General features: G+C 49.0%; 1 protein-coding gene across 1 annotated transcript in view; it reads right to left on the bottom strand.

Annotated features, from left to right (window-relative positions):
- The window catches only part of LOC146186840 (sperm-specific sodium:proton exchanger-like), a 33,049-nt gene extending 30,541 nt beyond the window's left edge, over positions 1–2,508 (bottom strand). Inside the window, exon 1 of the mRNA XM_084605740.1 lies at positions 2,460–2,508. Within this exon, the coding sequence (XP_084461866.1) occupies positions 2,460–2,508 (49 nt within the window). The remainder of the gene's footprint in view (positions 1–2,459) is intronic.
- Positions 2,509–13,986: the final 11,478 nt, after the last annotated feature.

The raw sequence follows: 13,986 nt of genomic DNA, 5'->3' as shown, positions 1-13,986 counted from the left end.
CCACTAAAAATTCTTGATCTAAACGCTTGTGTGGCCTACGCTACAACAGGAAAGGCGGCGATGGCACTAGGCGAAGTAACAGTGCACGCCGTGACAGATGAAGGACTTCCACCGGCTGCCTCGCTCATGGCTTACAAAAAACAGACAGAAAATAAACTATATACGCAGGCTGTTCGCTGTGGCGAACGGCGGCAACTACGCATTTTGCTCGGGCGGTGCGTGCTACCGATTGTTGCATCGAACAAAACTAGCGTTCAGTTGAACGAATCCAAGTTCACCCGCGTTCTAGGCTGAATCCACTTTTATTCCGGCTCCTGTCCCAACAGGGCGGGGGGGGGGGGGGGGGGGGGGTCGCCTTCTCTCGGCACTTGTACCTGTTGTAGGCTGTCTTTGGACCTGCCACAACTGCGGTGGCGGACGACGGCTGTTGCGACTACAGTGCACTAGAATTCTAGTACACTATAGTTGCGACGCTTGTCTGTCTCTCTTTCCTGCTCCACTCGGTCGCCCTCCGCAGCAGAAAGCGAGCACGCATGCGCAGTGCAGAACCTAGTTACGAGAGACTACGCCGACGCCGCGAAACGCATGAATGCTTTCTGGGAAAATTTCGTGTGCTGTGCGATGTCAGCGCACGTTAAAGATCCCCAGGTGGTCGAAATTACTCCGTAGCCCTCCACTACGACTCCTCTTTCTTTCTATCCACTTTCGCTCCCACCCTCCTCCCTTCCCTTACGGCGCGGTTCAGGTGTCCACAGAAACAAGTGTGACAGACACTGCGCCTTTCCCTTCCTGTGAACCAACCAACCAAAATTTGGCATTGCAGTGAGCTTTTAGCGTTGTCACATCCCTTTTATTGTCTACAAATGCACCCTCTCCTCCCTAACGATTTCAGCTATGACTGAAAACAAGTAGGAGAAACTTTAACCTATTACTTAATTTCACGTAGATGCCAGTTCCCTAGTACTTCAGGCTACTCCTCACAACCTCGCCGTATGTTCTTCATAGCTTGCATATCTATCGACAGAAACCTTAGGTGACTACTAAAGGCATCTAAAAGATTGTACGACCTCTCGTCTTGCTTACTGTAGAGCAGACTTTTGCTACAATCCACCCAGTAACTGCGTATAATTTTCCTATCGTTCAATTAATTGCTTCAAGCTGCGCGCTTTGAGCTTCATTTGCTTGTTTATCAGGAGATTATTAATTCGAGGTCTTTGTATTTTGGCTCAGATTTTACCTGTGTACGAAAAGTCCTAGTTCCTCCTCTAACTTCTGCTGTTCCTCGTCAGTGATAACGTAGAAATTAGGCTTCACTGTCTACATAGAGTCATAATCTTGCCCCATTTCAATAGTTGATGTTTTGCCTTAGGTGGCCACAATTAGGCTGCATGGCAGCTTTTCCCCCCAGAACCTTGCCTCTGCCATACCTGTACACCCCTTCACGTTTCTTCCCACTTTTTCCGGAAGGATTTCAAACCACCCCTAAACGTTCTGAAAACTTGCTCAGTGACGTTTAGAATACGTGTCATGCAGTGAACCCTTGCAACTTTTGCCTTATCTGTAATCGTTACGCGTTTTGGTTTTGTTTATAGGGTATAGCGGACCATAGCAACTAAGGCTATGAGAGTGGCCGCATTGGAGGGCTCAGGGTAATTTAGACCACCAGGGAGTTCAATAGCTTGCACTTGCATCGCACAGTACGTGGACGCCTAATGTTTTGCCTCCATGTAAAACTGGCCGCCGCGGTGGGGATCGAACCCACATATTTTGGTTCAGGGTTCAAACGCATTGACCACATTATTCTTGCATTGTTTGTGTTCTGAGAAACCTCACGCATTGGCGTAGACGGACATAGAAGGACTTTGAAGACGAAGTGAAGTTAAGCTCTCCAATTGAAAACGATGTTTCTCTAAGCTAGAGAAGGAAAACATTTCGAAATACGCGTGTCGCCAGACGTGGGGATTTCTAAAGTAAATGATATGGTCGACGCCGAGCCTCTCAGACGGATCTCGGAGGCCATGTAACAACACCATTCAGTTCAATATGGCGTCGGCATTTTAAACGACATGAGTTTAAACCGAGTGGCGAAGAAAATATTGAAATCTTTTTTATTAGCCACGATGTCAGTGCACGATAAAGAACCCCAGATGGTCGAAGTTTCCGGTGTCCTCCACTACGGCGTCTCTTATAGCCCGAGTCGCTTTGGGACGTTAAACCCCACAAACCAAACCAACCAAACACCAATGCGTCTTTTGCTACAGGAAAAGAGTGTACATAGGAAGTGGCAGGGAAATTTTAATGAGAACAAAGATTTGATTGGACGGTCCTCAGAGATCCTGAGCTAATTCTCCCATTTAGCGCGTCTACATAGTCGTGCTTTAACTTTTTAAAGAGTGTAGTCGTGATTAAAGAAATATCTATTTCGTGAGAGGAGAGAGTGGGTGTTGGTGACTGCTAACCTTCTTCGAAGAGTTCATCGGTCATGGGCAGTCGCTCGACGCAGGCCATGTATAGACTGAACAGCAAGGTCTCGCGGAATGACCACGTGTCGTCGGCGACTTTGTTCGTTACGTACATGAGGGAAACGGCCAGCGTGATGCCTGCGCAAAAAAAAAGCACATACTCGACCCTCAAGATACACCCTTCGGCTTTGTCACTTAGCGATCAACACAGCTCAGGTCTGTTGTCCTTGGGCAGAAAGGTTTCGTATAGTGTTATATCAGCCGATTTAGAGATGGTGTGAAGCTATACTGAGTAGTGCGAGGGTCACACATCTTGCAGGCGCTTTGACCAGACAGCGTGACTGCATCACGAACGAAATGAGATGCTTTTGCGCTGTGCCGCAAAGGTAAACATAGCCGCAGTGAACTTCGTCTTTAACTAATTAAGATGCGCAAAACAATGTTAGGTATGGTTTGGCATGGTTTTACTTGACGGCTAAGCCATAGAAAGCCTGCACAGAATTTGGCAAAGTGCTGAACACCTCAAGTTGATTTGGTTTTGGGGGAAATGAAAAAACGCAGCATCTGTCTTACTTCTGTGATGACACCTCCACTTACAATTAAAGGCGTACTATTGGACGTAAATACCGTATGAACACGTTGAAGAACCGCCCTCATTTCCCGAATGAAATATAAAGAGAGGATAAGGGCCGCACTCGAACATTGCATGTTGATTTGCTTTTCTTGCGAAATACATTCCGCATTGCAGTAATCAAGTCATACCATTAGATTTTCGTCCTTGATGTTCTATTTTGTTAAGTGAAGCTTATTCACTTCACTTCCGGTCAATGTTACGTTCTATTAGTTAATTATTGAATTATGCACATGACTCGGTTGCACCAAAACCTCAGGTTAGGTACCTAAACGGATGGCAGAGCAGAAACGGCAGGGACTTCGGCGACAAGGATGACTCTGAACTACCAACAACTTTTATGGCGAATAATTCATGCATACATAAAAACACTCTACACAATATGGCCTTTCGCTAAATTTGCAGAAGGCGGAGTATATCATTAAAAAACTTTATTAAGCCGAGGAAAAGCATATCTCGGCCAAACTAGGAGATGCGTGAATGACAGATTAAGAGAAAACCTCAAGAACGCAAAAAATAAATGGCCGTGAAGGAAAAGAATTTGGATGTTGTCTGGCCACTGAATGCCTGACTTGTAAGGACCGTTACCCTGACCTTGGGACCACTTTTATTAGAAAAAAAAAAGAACAAAGAACGTGTAACCCGAAAAATCGTGCAATCAGTACTGACATGTAATCTAGGGAAAGGATGCGTCAGTTCCACATCTATCACTACATTCGAAAAAAAAAAAGCTGACCTTTCTGCGCTTGTATTGACAATAACACCGAATAGTGCAGAGTGTATAATGTATACCTGAGCCATTCCAAATAAAAGTTGGAAGTTCAGCATCTTCCTTGCCTCGTCTAAATACTACCTGCCTCTTTTGCGCTGAAATCTGTTCAAAACATGTGCCAACAAGCCGAACTGCCATATTAATTAGGTTAGTTCTTTTTGTACTATGCCTGCTCATTGAGGGCGTCGTACCAAATACTCCAAGGCAGAAGATCATGATCTCGATTTGGCATCTCCGAAAGATGTAGCTGTTGATGCCCTGCGTGGTGTGAACTACGAAGGCCGGCATGAAGACTGCTATGGCATGCAGACCCAGGGAGCCGAAGAAGAAGTCCGTCGGCTTCGTAGTCTCGGTCGACAAAAAGGCCATGATGCTGACCGTCGCTGTCAGGAATACCACGAGCGTGTACGGTATGCGGATGTGCCTCTGCATGGTCTTCACCACCGCTGTCAAGGGGGCGGCGCCAGCAAGACTCGTATGAGTAGGAGCATTTTTCACACCTATCCTGGGCTTCAAAAACGCAGTGATATAAGATTTCTCCCATACGCAACAACGGTTGACGATGGACGTCGACTGCCATCCTCGCTAACAGAATCTTATAGAATTTCTGTCTGGTAATGATTATTCTGGTCTCGTCTTTAGGGCTACATGTGTAAATTATTGAAAAGCAAGGTACCACAGATTGGTTATGTTTGATGAAGATTTGCTCAAAGAGAGGTGTGAGTAACAACTTTGCAAGGAACATTGGAACGCTTCTTGGGTGTTCTAGGCCGAGAGTTTGCTTTTCTTCTACCGCATTGCTTCCAATTCAAATAAATTTTATCGACATTATTAGGAGCTCAAACTCGTGCACTGAGCAAACTGTACCATTTACGGGCGACAAGACTGCCGGTAATGTAGCCTGACATAAATAATAAGGATTCGAAGTCGTCTTCCGAAACAATTGGATTTATTAGTTTTGTTAGGCGTACTGTGAACCTAATCTTTTACTATTGTTTTCACGCAGGCTCTTTGTACGCAAAGCGTACGCAAAATGCAGCTACGCTTCTTTAAATGAATAAAGGAGGAGACGTAAGCACAATGTAACTTTGCTCGTACTCTTATTTTAATATTGAAGAAAAATTCGGCATGCATTGATGAACGAGTGCTCATCCCACTCATGCAGAAACACAAAGGCGTACATTTTGGCTACTTGCTATACTGGATTTTAGACATAGATATTTAAATTAAAGAGTACAGCCGCCTGAACGATTCAGAGCGCGACCAAGGGAAGTAAACCTCTCCATAGAAGTCCATTGTCCTCCATTTAAGACGCTAGCGCCCGTTCCTTTCTAAGCGGCTGAAAGGAGGTCTAGTGAATCGCTGTGAAAAGAATTTTCTTGTCGCGAGCGAATCGAGCCAACCCCAGCGAAAAGAGTACTTCCCGTTGCGACAACAACGCCACCTCAGCATCTTATCGGGCCACATGCGTGCACAGTGCGCATTCCTTTATAAGCATTAGTTTCCTTCAGTCGCCAGGTGCGCTGAGTACTTAAAATCGAAACTAGCGAGAGATGCCTGCCTCTGGCCTGGATTCGACTAGCGCCAGCGCCACGAAACTTTGAACGCCGGGTGCAAGACGATGCTTTCATTATTTGCGGCGGTAGACCAAAGTTGTTGCATGCCCAGTTTAATTTTACTGCTTTTTTTTTTCTATGCCTGGTCGCCACGAAGACAAAGCGCTCTTGAAAGTTGCGTCTTTTTCACTATAAGACGAGCTGGAATGTGTAGCCTGGACGCGTGAGGCTGCAACTGCTAGCAAAAGGCAGAAGAATGCACACTGCATTAGTCGTGGCTATATCACAGGCACAAAAAATTCACAGTGGCTTAGCTGTAGTTAAGCGTAGGAGGTTGCAAAAGCAATATCCCTTCCCGCCTCTTCTTACGACTTTCAGCTTTCTCTTGAGGCGATTCTTCCGCACGCCGTTTTATCTTGGCCTCGTTACTTTTCACCCTAGACGCACACGCCTTTTCAAGTCGCTTTTGCCGTTCCTCTTCACTTTCTTGAGCACGTTGTAACGTCTAGTTGCATTCTTGCGCTCTACACTGGTTAGAGAGGACCTTGATAAGCATGTAGATACAGTCCTCACCATTCAGAGCAGACATTAAGTCCCGCCCCGGTAAGCCTTGTTCTGCTTCGGTGGCTTGAGAAGCACGCATTCGCTGAGCCGCATCTTGAGCACGACGTCTGGCTCGACGCTCTTCGCGTTGTTTGTTCGTCTCCGTAACTCGCTGTCGCTTCCTGGCTTCCCATTGTCGAGCCGCCTTCTCCCTCTGCTTCTCAGACAGCATGACGAACTGTCTTACAAGCGCTGAAATGGCATGCTTTATACAGCGCAGCCTCCCCTCTACTTACCGAAGAGATAAGAGAGGCGAAGTGTCTCCAATGGAAGACGACACCACCTGTTAGACAACAGCGCCATTAGTGGGAGAAGCGCAAAATGCCCGGCGTGGCTACGAGCCACGCAACGCTGAAGAGCCGACTCGGTAGCCCATCTTCGCCTCGCTTATGACGTCACACCACCTGCTAGACTACAGCGCACCTAGTGAGAGAAGCGCGAAACGCCCGGTGTGGCTACGAGCCACGCTACCCGCTTGGCCCTCATAGCTGACGGATGCTTCTTTAGCCGCCCGCTATCTCTAATTCTTAACCCGGAACTTATAACAGAGTTCTTGTGCTCAACTGACATCGGCAGCAATCCCGGGTATGTTTTAGACGGCTTTTTAAATATACAGCCACACGCTCGAAAAATACGACGCTAGGCCTGTTAGGCCTAGCAGCCCTCGCTACAACGCTATGCCGGATGTCTCGGCTGATGCCGAGTTCACTGACCCGATGGACACTGACGCCCAGCAACCCCCCTGTGCCAGTACGAACGCCAGCTACTTGACGCCCGAGAACCTGCAAACAGTTACCACCTACCGCACCGATCTACAGGCGAAATGGAGCTCCTACGTGGATGACGACACACAGGCCAACAACCCGCACCATGGCAGACTGTGCCCGGCAAGAAACGTCTTCTGCAGCAACGTAAGCAAGCCAATTTTCAAATGTTGAGAGACATGCCTTACCATGTGGTAGTTATTAAACCCGCGGAACGCCGAGACATCTCATCGTTCCCACGTGCCCGACTAGCAGCATTACTCAACCAGCACGCCATAGACCCCAGCCTTGCCAAACTTGCAGTGTACCGACCTGACAGTCGCAACAATACAATAACGGCAATCGTGAAAGAATCGGAGCATGCTGTAAACATAACCCGCCATCTTCGGACGCTTTGCGACCCCACATGGGGCTCAGTTGGAGTTACCAGCTACATGGCACCGCCTAAAAACACTGTACGCTTTGTGTTGCATTCCATCGAGCCAGGCAGCTCAAGCAAAGATTTGATTGCCAATATTTTTTCGCCGCATGGAACCATACTTGCCGCACGCATGCTTGGGAAATCGAACACCGCCCTAATTACAATGGAAGCCCCGAGCATACCGAAACGTGTTTATTATTACAACTGTCCTGTAAAGGCATACCCGTTCGAACATCGACCTGTTGTGTGCCTTCATTGTCACGAAGCAGGACACATGCAAGCGTTCTGTCCGAACGCCGCTGTATGCGGCCGTTGTGGAACTGCACATACTGGAGACGCGGCCTGCACCTTGCCATACTGTGTTAGGTGTAAAGTACAGGGTCATCTTGCTACCAGCACAACATGCCCCTCTAAGAAATCGTCAGTCCCGCCGCCGACGCAGGCCCGGTCACACAGCAATAACCTCGGCAATGACACCGGCTCATCTGAGATTACCTGTTCTACATCACAACTACAACTCACCCAAAAAACTCTCAAAGAGTCACATAACAGTCAAAAAAAACAGCGAAGAATCCGCCTCAAGCAAATCGCAACAGAAATTACAACCATTGGATCTACAGGTCGCGTCTGATCTAGACAAGGCACTCGCCAAAGCACAAGCTGATCTCGAACGCGCGCGTTCCCTCATGCTGGACAAGCAGTTAGCGTTCCAACAGCTCCTCGAGGCCAAACAGGTCAAAGACAATGAGGCGAAACTTCGTCAAGCCTCAGTATGGTTTAAAAAATCTGCCCCTTTGACTGGCACATCCCCACCTTCTCAGTTTTCTTCAACAGCCTCTCCAGTGCCAGACGCCCCAAAAAATCAGACAGCGCCTCCTAGCGCACCGCAAAACCAGGCAGCACCTCTTTCCGCAACGCAGATCAATTGTGATTCGCCCACCACCACATCAGTCGACACAGTATCTGCAGCACTGGCCGCTCTCACGAAGCGAGTTGATGCTTACGAAGCACAGCAAGCCGCACAAGAAAAGATTTTAGCACAACTTGCAACTGTCATGACGCAGCTTACCGTCCTCGACACTATTAGCAGCCAACTTAAGCAACTGAATAACGCTCAAACGCAACTCACAGCCGCACAACAGCTTATACGGAATGACCAGGCTCACCTCGCACAACGCCTAGACGCTCTAGAAAACGGCCCTCCCGCTCCAAAGCGTCCCAACATAGCTGCGGTCGATAAACATCCGCCTCGCCCCACCGATTAACATGGCTACCGCCTCAATCGAAACCGTACCTTATGTCCTTCAGTGGAACTGCCGAAGCCTAGCAACCTGTGCGCACGAACTCAATCTCTTGTTTGAGCGCATAGGCTGCCCCCCAATTCTCCTTCTTCAAGAAACAAACGGAACATCCCCTGGAATCCGTCACTACAAGGCACTTTATTCTCCAAGTATTATGCATACGCCTCGTTATCAAAATGCCCCTGTAATCCGCGCTCAGGCTGCTATATTTATTCATAAAAATACTCCCCATGCCCAACTTGACACATCCGCGTTCTGCTCACCGCACCAAGAAATCGTAGCAGCGCGAGTGCGATACAACCGCAAACATCTTGTAGTTGTCAGCGCATACGTCAGACCCCACGCAAAGCCTCACGAAGTCAGTTTTGACTGGATACGGAAACTTCGCGACGCTCATCCTAAAGACGAGATGCTCATTGGCGGGGACTTCAACGCGCAGCATCAAACATGGGGTTACAGACGCTCCAGTCTTCTCGGAACGCGTCTGCACATCGCATCCACAGAGGTAGCGGGACTATACCTTGGCAATGACACCGATTATCCGACACGACGAGGCATGCATCCTGGTCAACATGATACGTCTCCGGATCTGACCTGGCACTCCAACAACATTATCCAAGATTGGCGATGTGGCCCTGAAACAATGGGCAGTGATCATTACCCTATATGGATACAGCTCCAGTCCAATCTACGCCGCCGCAAACGAAATACTCGTACCATGAATTGGAAACACTTCCGACAGGCTTTAGACGATCATCTCGCCGAACTGCCAGTCGAAACACTCCTTCAACGCGCCCGTGATTCAGCCACTGCAATCACACAAGTAACAGAAGACGTTCCTGTGCCCGACCCTCACCTGCTTAATCTATGGGAAAGCAGAAAACAAGCCGAACTCGATTATCTCCAATCTGGAAGAGAATACAAAAAGCTTCTAAAACTTCGTCGCCTCACTGCTGAGGCACGCCGCTATAGCAAACGCCTTAGCAGAAGTCGATGGCTTGACTTTTGTAGCACTTTATCCTATAGGACCAACACCAGCAAGCTGTGGAGAGTATTCCGGGCCATGAACGGCAAGAGCAAATCCGCAAATACCGGAGAAACCCTTCTCCTCCGCACTAGTCAGACTGCTACCGAGCTTGAACAGGAGGCAGCCCGCACTTTCTTTCCGCAACCCGCCTCACCACCCCGACCTGACATCTATGCACCTGTTCCATCCACAGACTCTACTGGCATTAACGCCCCCTTTAACACATTTGAATTCGAATATGCTCTTTCACAAGTTAAAAAGAACAGCGCTCCCGGCAAAGATGGCATCACTTGGAGCATGCTCCGGAAATCCAGCACACCTACTAAGGAAAAATTGCTTGACCTCATCAACCAGCACTGGGATACGGGCTGCCTACCACCACATTGGAAACACTCGGTAGTCGTCCCCATTCCCAAGCCTGGGAAACACCCCACGCAACTTGCCAACTTGCGACCGATCTCTCTAACATCAACCGTCTGTAAGCTAATGGAACGCATGGTCACCAATCGACTTACACATTACCTTGAGACCTCAAATTACTTTCACCCGTTCCAGACTGGCTTCCGCCCTCAGCTAGGAACACAGGACAGCCTTTATCTTCTACACACCAACCTGAACAGAGCACGCCGATGGTGCAAAGGCCGTCCTGACATACTCGTAGCTGTCGATTTACACAAGGCGTTCGATACCATCAGCCATCAAGCCATTGTCGACGCGCTAATCCACACTGGAGTTGGAGCCCGCGTCATCAACTTTGTGAAGTCCTTCCTGAGTAATAGAACCTATGAAATTCAAATCGATACCAATCACACGGCACAACATTTTACAAACCGCACGGGTGTGCCTCAGGGCTCAGTCATTTCCCCCACCTTATTTAACATCGTCATGGCGAAAATCGCATGGCAACTAGACAAAATCGATGGCCTATGGTTCACAATATATGCGGACGACATCACGCTCTGGACCACGTACCGTAATACGGCTCGAGAACAAACGGAGACGCTGCAACGAGCACTAGATACAATCGAGATTGAACTTCATTCTACAGGCATGCGTCCATCCCCAGAAAAAACTAAATTTCTGGTCATACATCCACCGCCTGGCGGCGTGGACGTCAACCTTCACTTCGGCGGTCAAAACATCGCACAACCCCCCGAAGGTTATCTCCGGATACTTGGCGTTCCCATTAATCAGTATGGTACTGCTAAGGATTGGATCCTTCAGCTAAAATCTCAATGGAGGCCAACGCTCCACTTAATCAAACGGCTCAGCAGCAAGAGCGGGGGCGCAGGGACGGAGGTAGCGCGTCGCCTCACCGTCGCTATTCTGCTCGCTAAGCTCCGCTACGGTGCCCCTTACTTTGACTTGACCGCAGCCAATTACAAGACACTTGGCTTACTTTATAACTCTGCCTTGAGGGTTATAACTGGTCTACCCGTACACACGCGCATTACGGAGCTCCACAGATTCGCTCAGCTCCCACCAGTGGATGCACTTATTGCTACGCACCGAGCCAATCATGAAACTCGCCTGCGTCACACACCCAACGGGCATCGCCTCCTCACTCGAATCTTTGACGAAGCTAACCTACACTTGCCCATATTGGACCACCTTACAGCACCATGGACAGAAACATTGGTAACAGATCCAAAACCAATTCCAACCAACACCAAAGGACCAGGAAGAGATCACCGACAACGCCACATAATTGATACACAAGACCAGCACATCGGTCTCCGCATTTATACCGACGCCGCCCTATATCATGACGATGACATCGGCATCACGTTTGCAACCACTGCTTACTACCAAGAGGGTTCACAGCTGCACGCCACTAGCCACAGTGGTCGCAGGTACTGGTCCGCAACTGAACTCGAATTAACAGCCATCGACGAGGCCCTTCAACACTGCACCAAAGGAACAGATCGTTTCATCCACATCTACACCGACAGTCAAGAGGCTATAAAAACCCTGAAAGCCCGTTCTTACAAGACCTCGGTACAACACAGCATCAAAGAGCGCTGCCGATACCTGCGAGAGACCTCACAAGTCTCGGTACGAATACATTGGACACCTGGACATCACGCACAAGGAACCGGGAACAGAATGGTCCACGAGGCCGCTGGCGCGCAGCTAGAGGAAGACCGCCGGCATAGCCTTGATGTGGGCCCGTCCAACTCGGACCACCCTTACTGTTCTCCCGTCTCCTTCATCATACCGGACTCTGTCATCACGCGGCTTAAACATGAGCGGAGGGGTTTGTTGCGGGACCTTGTCCCCGGTATTAATCCTCCGATCCCTTCCGGCCTCTCTCGTCCAGCCCAAGTTCTAACTCACAAGGCGCGAGCCGGTGCAGCGTACACACCGGACATCCTGAGTCAATGGCGCCGAACCAAGATCAGCTGCCCCAACTGCCCTGCTGACTCCGTTGACCTGCAGCACTTGGTCTGGACCTGTCCTGGCACGGCTGGCCTCCGCGCACGCTACACATCTGCCCACCACATTCAGAGCTACGAAGACTGGACAGCCCCCAATACCAACGCCAAGCGCAAGCTTAGTGCCCTGCTAGACTTCATGTCGGAGTCTGGCGCCCTCAACCTCACCTAACCCACCCCCTCCCCCTCTAGGCCTCAGGTCATCCTCATCAATAAAGGTTTATGAATGAATGAATGAATGAGCCACGCTACGCTGGAGCCGACTTGGTAGCCCAGCTCTCGCGCTGGTATGCCGTCAGTAGTCACGTGGTGTAAAGCGTAACTACCGGACCACGCTACGCTGAAAGCTAGAAACCTGGCGTAGTATTGCTTTCGCAATACAACAGTCAAGCCAAACAGTGCACTAGTTATCGTCAGCCGTCAAAACATATAGAAATCATGGTCTCGCAACGGGAGCTATAACGTGTGGTGTTGGAGTGAGTCCAAGTGTCAACCGTTAATAATTATGAGGCTTATTAACGATGCGCCCTTAACGGTGCGCATCGTTAATAATCATTCGCGTTGAGCTTGCGGGCGTTTGTGCATGTACTCAGTGAAAATAGCGCAGTGCGAGCCATACTTCGGATGTCGCTCCGTTCTTTGTAAAAGTAAATTCACTGAGCTTACGTGGAGAATTTGTGAGTAAAATAGCGCTAGATTATAGGAATAATGTGGAACTTCTGTGCAGGAGTGCGCAAAACTCTGCGGGTATTGTTTCACATATAAAGTCTCTTCAAAATAGACCACCGCCTGCCAATTCAGCATCGTCGTTTATCCAGAGATTTGAAGACCAAGATGATCACCTGTTTCAAGCGTCCATTACAGTATACTGTACGTGGATGCAAGAATACAAGACTGCGAAGCAAAAGCAGCAATCTACTATCTGTGGAGACCTAACCTGAATAAGAACTCTGCGCGTTTCAACTTTCGGAACAATCTACATCTTTTTACGCTGAGCTCATGAAGGCACTCTGCTCCATGGCCACCATTACTGTGCTCCCTACGGCCCACGTTGTCATCCGCACTGACGCACTTCAAGCGGTACGTTTGCTCCGACGTATAAGCCGTTGCCCAAAATTATGTCGAGATTCACCAGCTTGCGGCGCGCATCCCGCAGTTAGTACGTATTGAGTGGGTCCTACGGAATCTTCGGCCTTCCCAAAGTCAAGCATACTTAGCGACTCGCCTCGTGACTCAAGACTTACTACGGTTCCTTGATGTGGACGACGTTACCCTCCTTTTATCAAGAAAGGAACACCTCCGGCGCCGCACATGTGCTCTTATCCCTCCGTGTGTGGCATCCCTCCCCGCGGTCTCACCCGTGCTAGGGAGGTTGCACTTAGGATGCGGGTCAGTGTTGCCCTCACACCAGCTGTCACTCGGATGTGGTCTCACTTCCGACACTTATATCCTCGCCCAGATTGTCCTAAGTGTAAAAATTAAAATATTGAAGAAGACATTCACCACTTGCTGTGGGACTGCCCAGCACTGAAATCGACACGAATCCGACACCTGACAATAGCTGGCCGTTCAGCAAGCAATCCTACCTCGTATATCGCGTGGACGCATGGATCACATCAACGCTCACTATGGACTTCATAAAATCAGCCAGCCTTTTTCCATTCATTTAATCATCTGCTCATTCTTCATCTCATACCCTACTGATGTCCTCAGGCAATAAATATTGTTACGTGGTGGCATGACAAGTGATGGAATACGGCGACAAAACAAACAGAACGACGTGATGGCATAACGATGAAATATGCTTTAATGGCCAGCGGGCCTAGCGCGAGCTCTCCGCCCCGCGCCACTGCCCGCTTCGTCGTCTTCGTAACATGACCCGGGTTCACCGAGCTATCGTCCTGATCGATTGCTTGTAATCAAATGCATAATGGGAATAATGAACACAGGTGGAGGACTCGGAGATGAAATGCGAATGCGAAGATGCGATGAATGCTTGTCCTGGGGCATCAGG

Source organism: Amblyomma maculatum, chromosome 6 (genome assembly GCF_055883805.1).
Source record: "Amblyomma maculatum isolate TAMU_Amacu chromosome 6, ASM5588380v1, whole genome shotgun sequence".
NCBI classification, from domain to species: domain Eukaryota; kingdom Metazoa; phylum Arthropoda; class Arachnida; order Ixodida; family Ixodidae; genus Amblyomma; species Amblyomma maculatum.
Note: the sequence above shows the minus strand (reverse complement) of the source record. Positions and strands in the feature narration are given on the sequence as shown.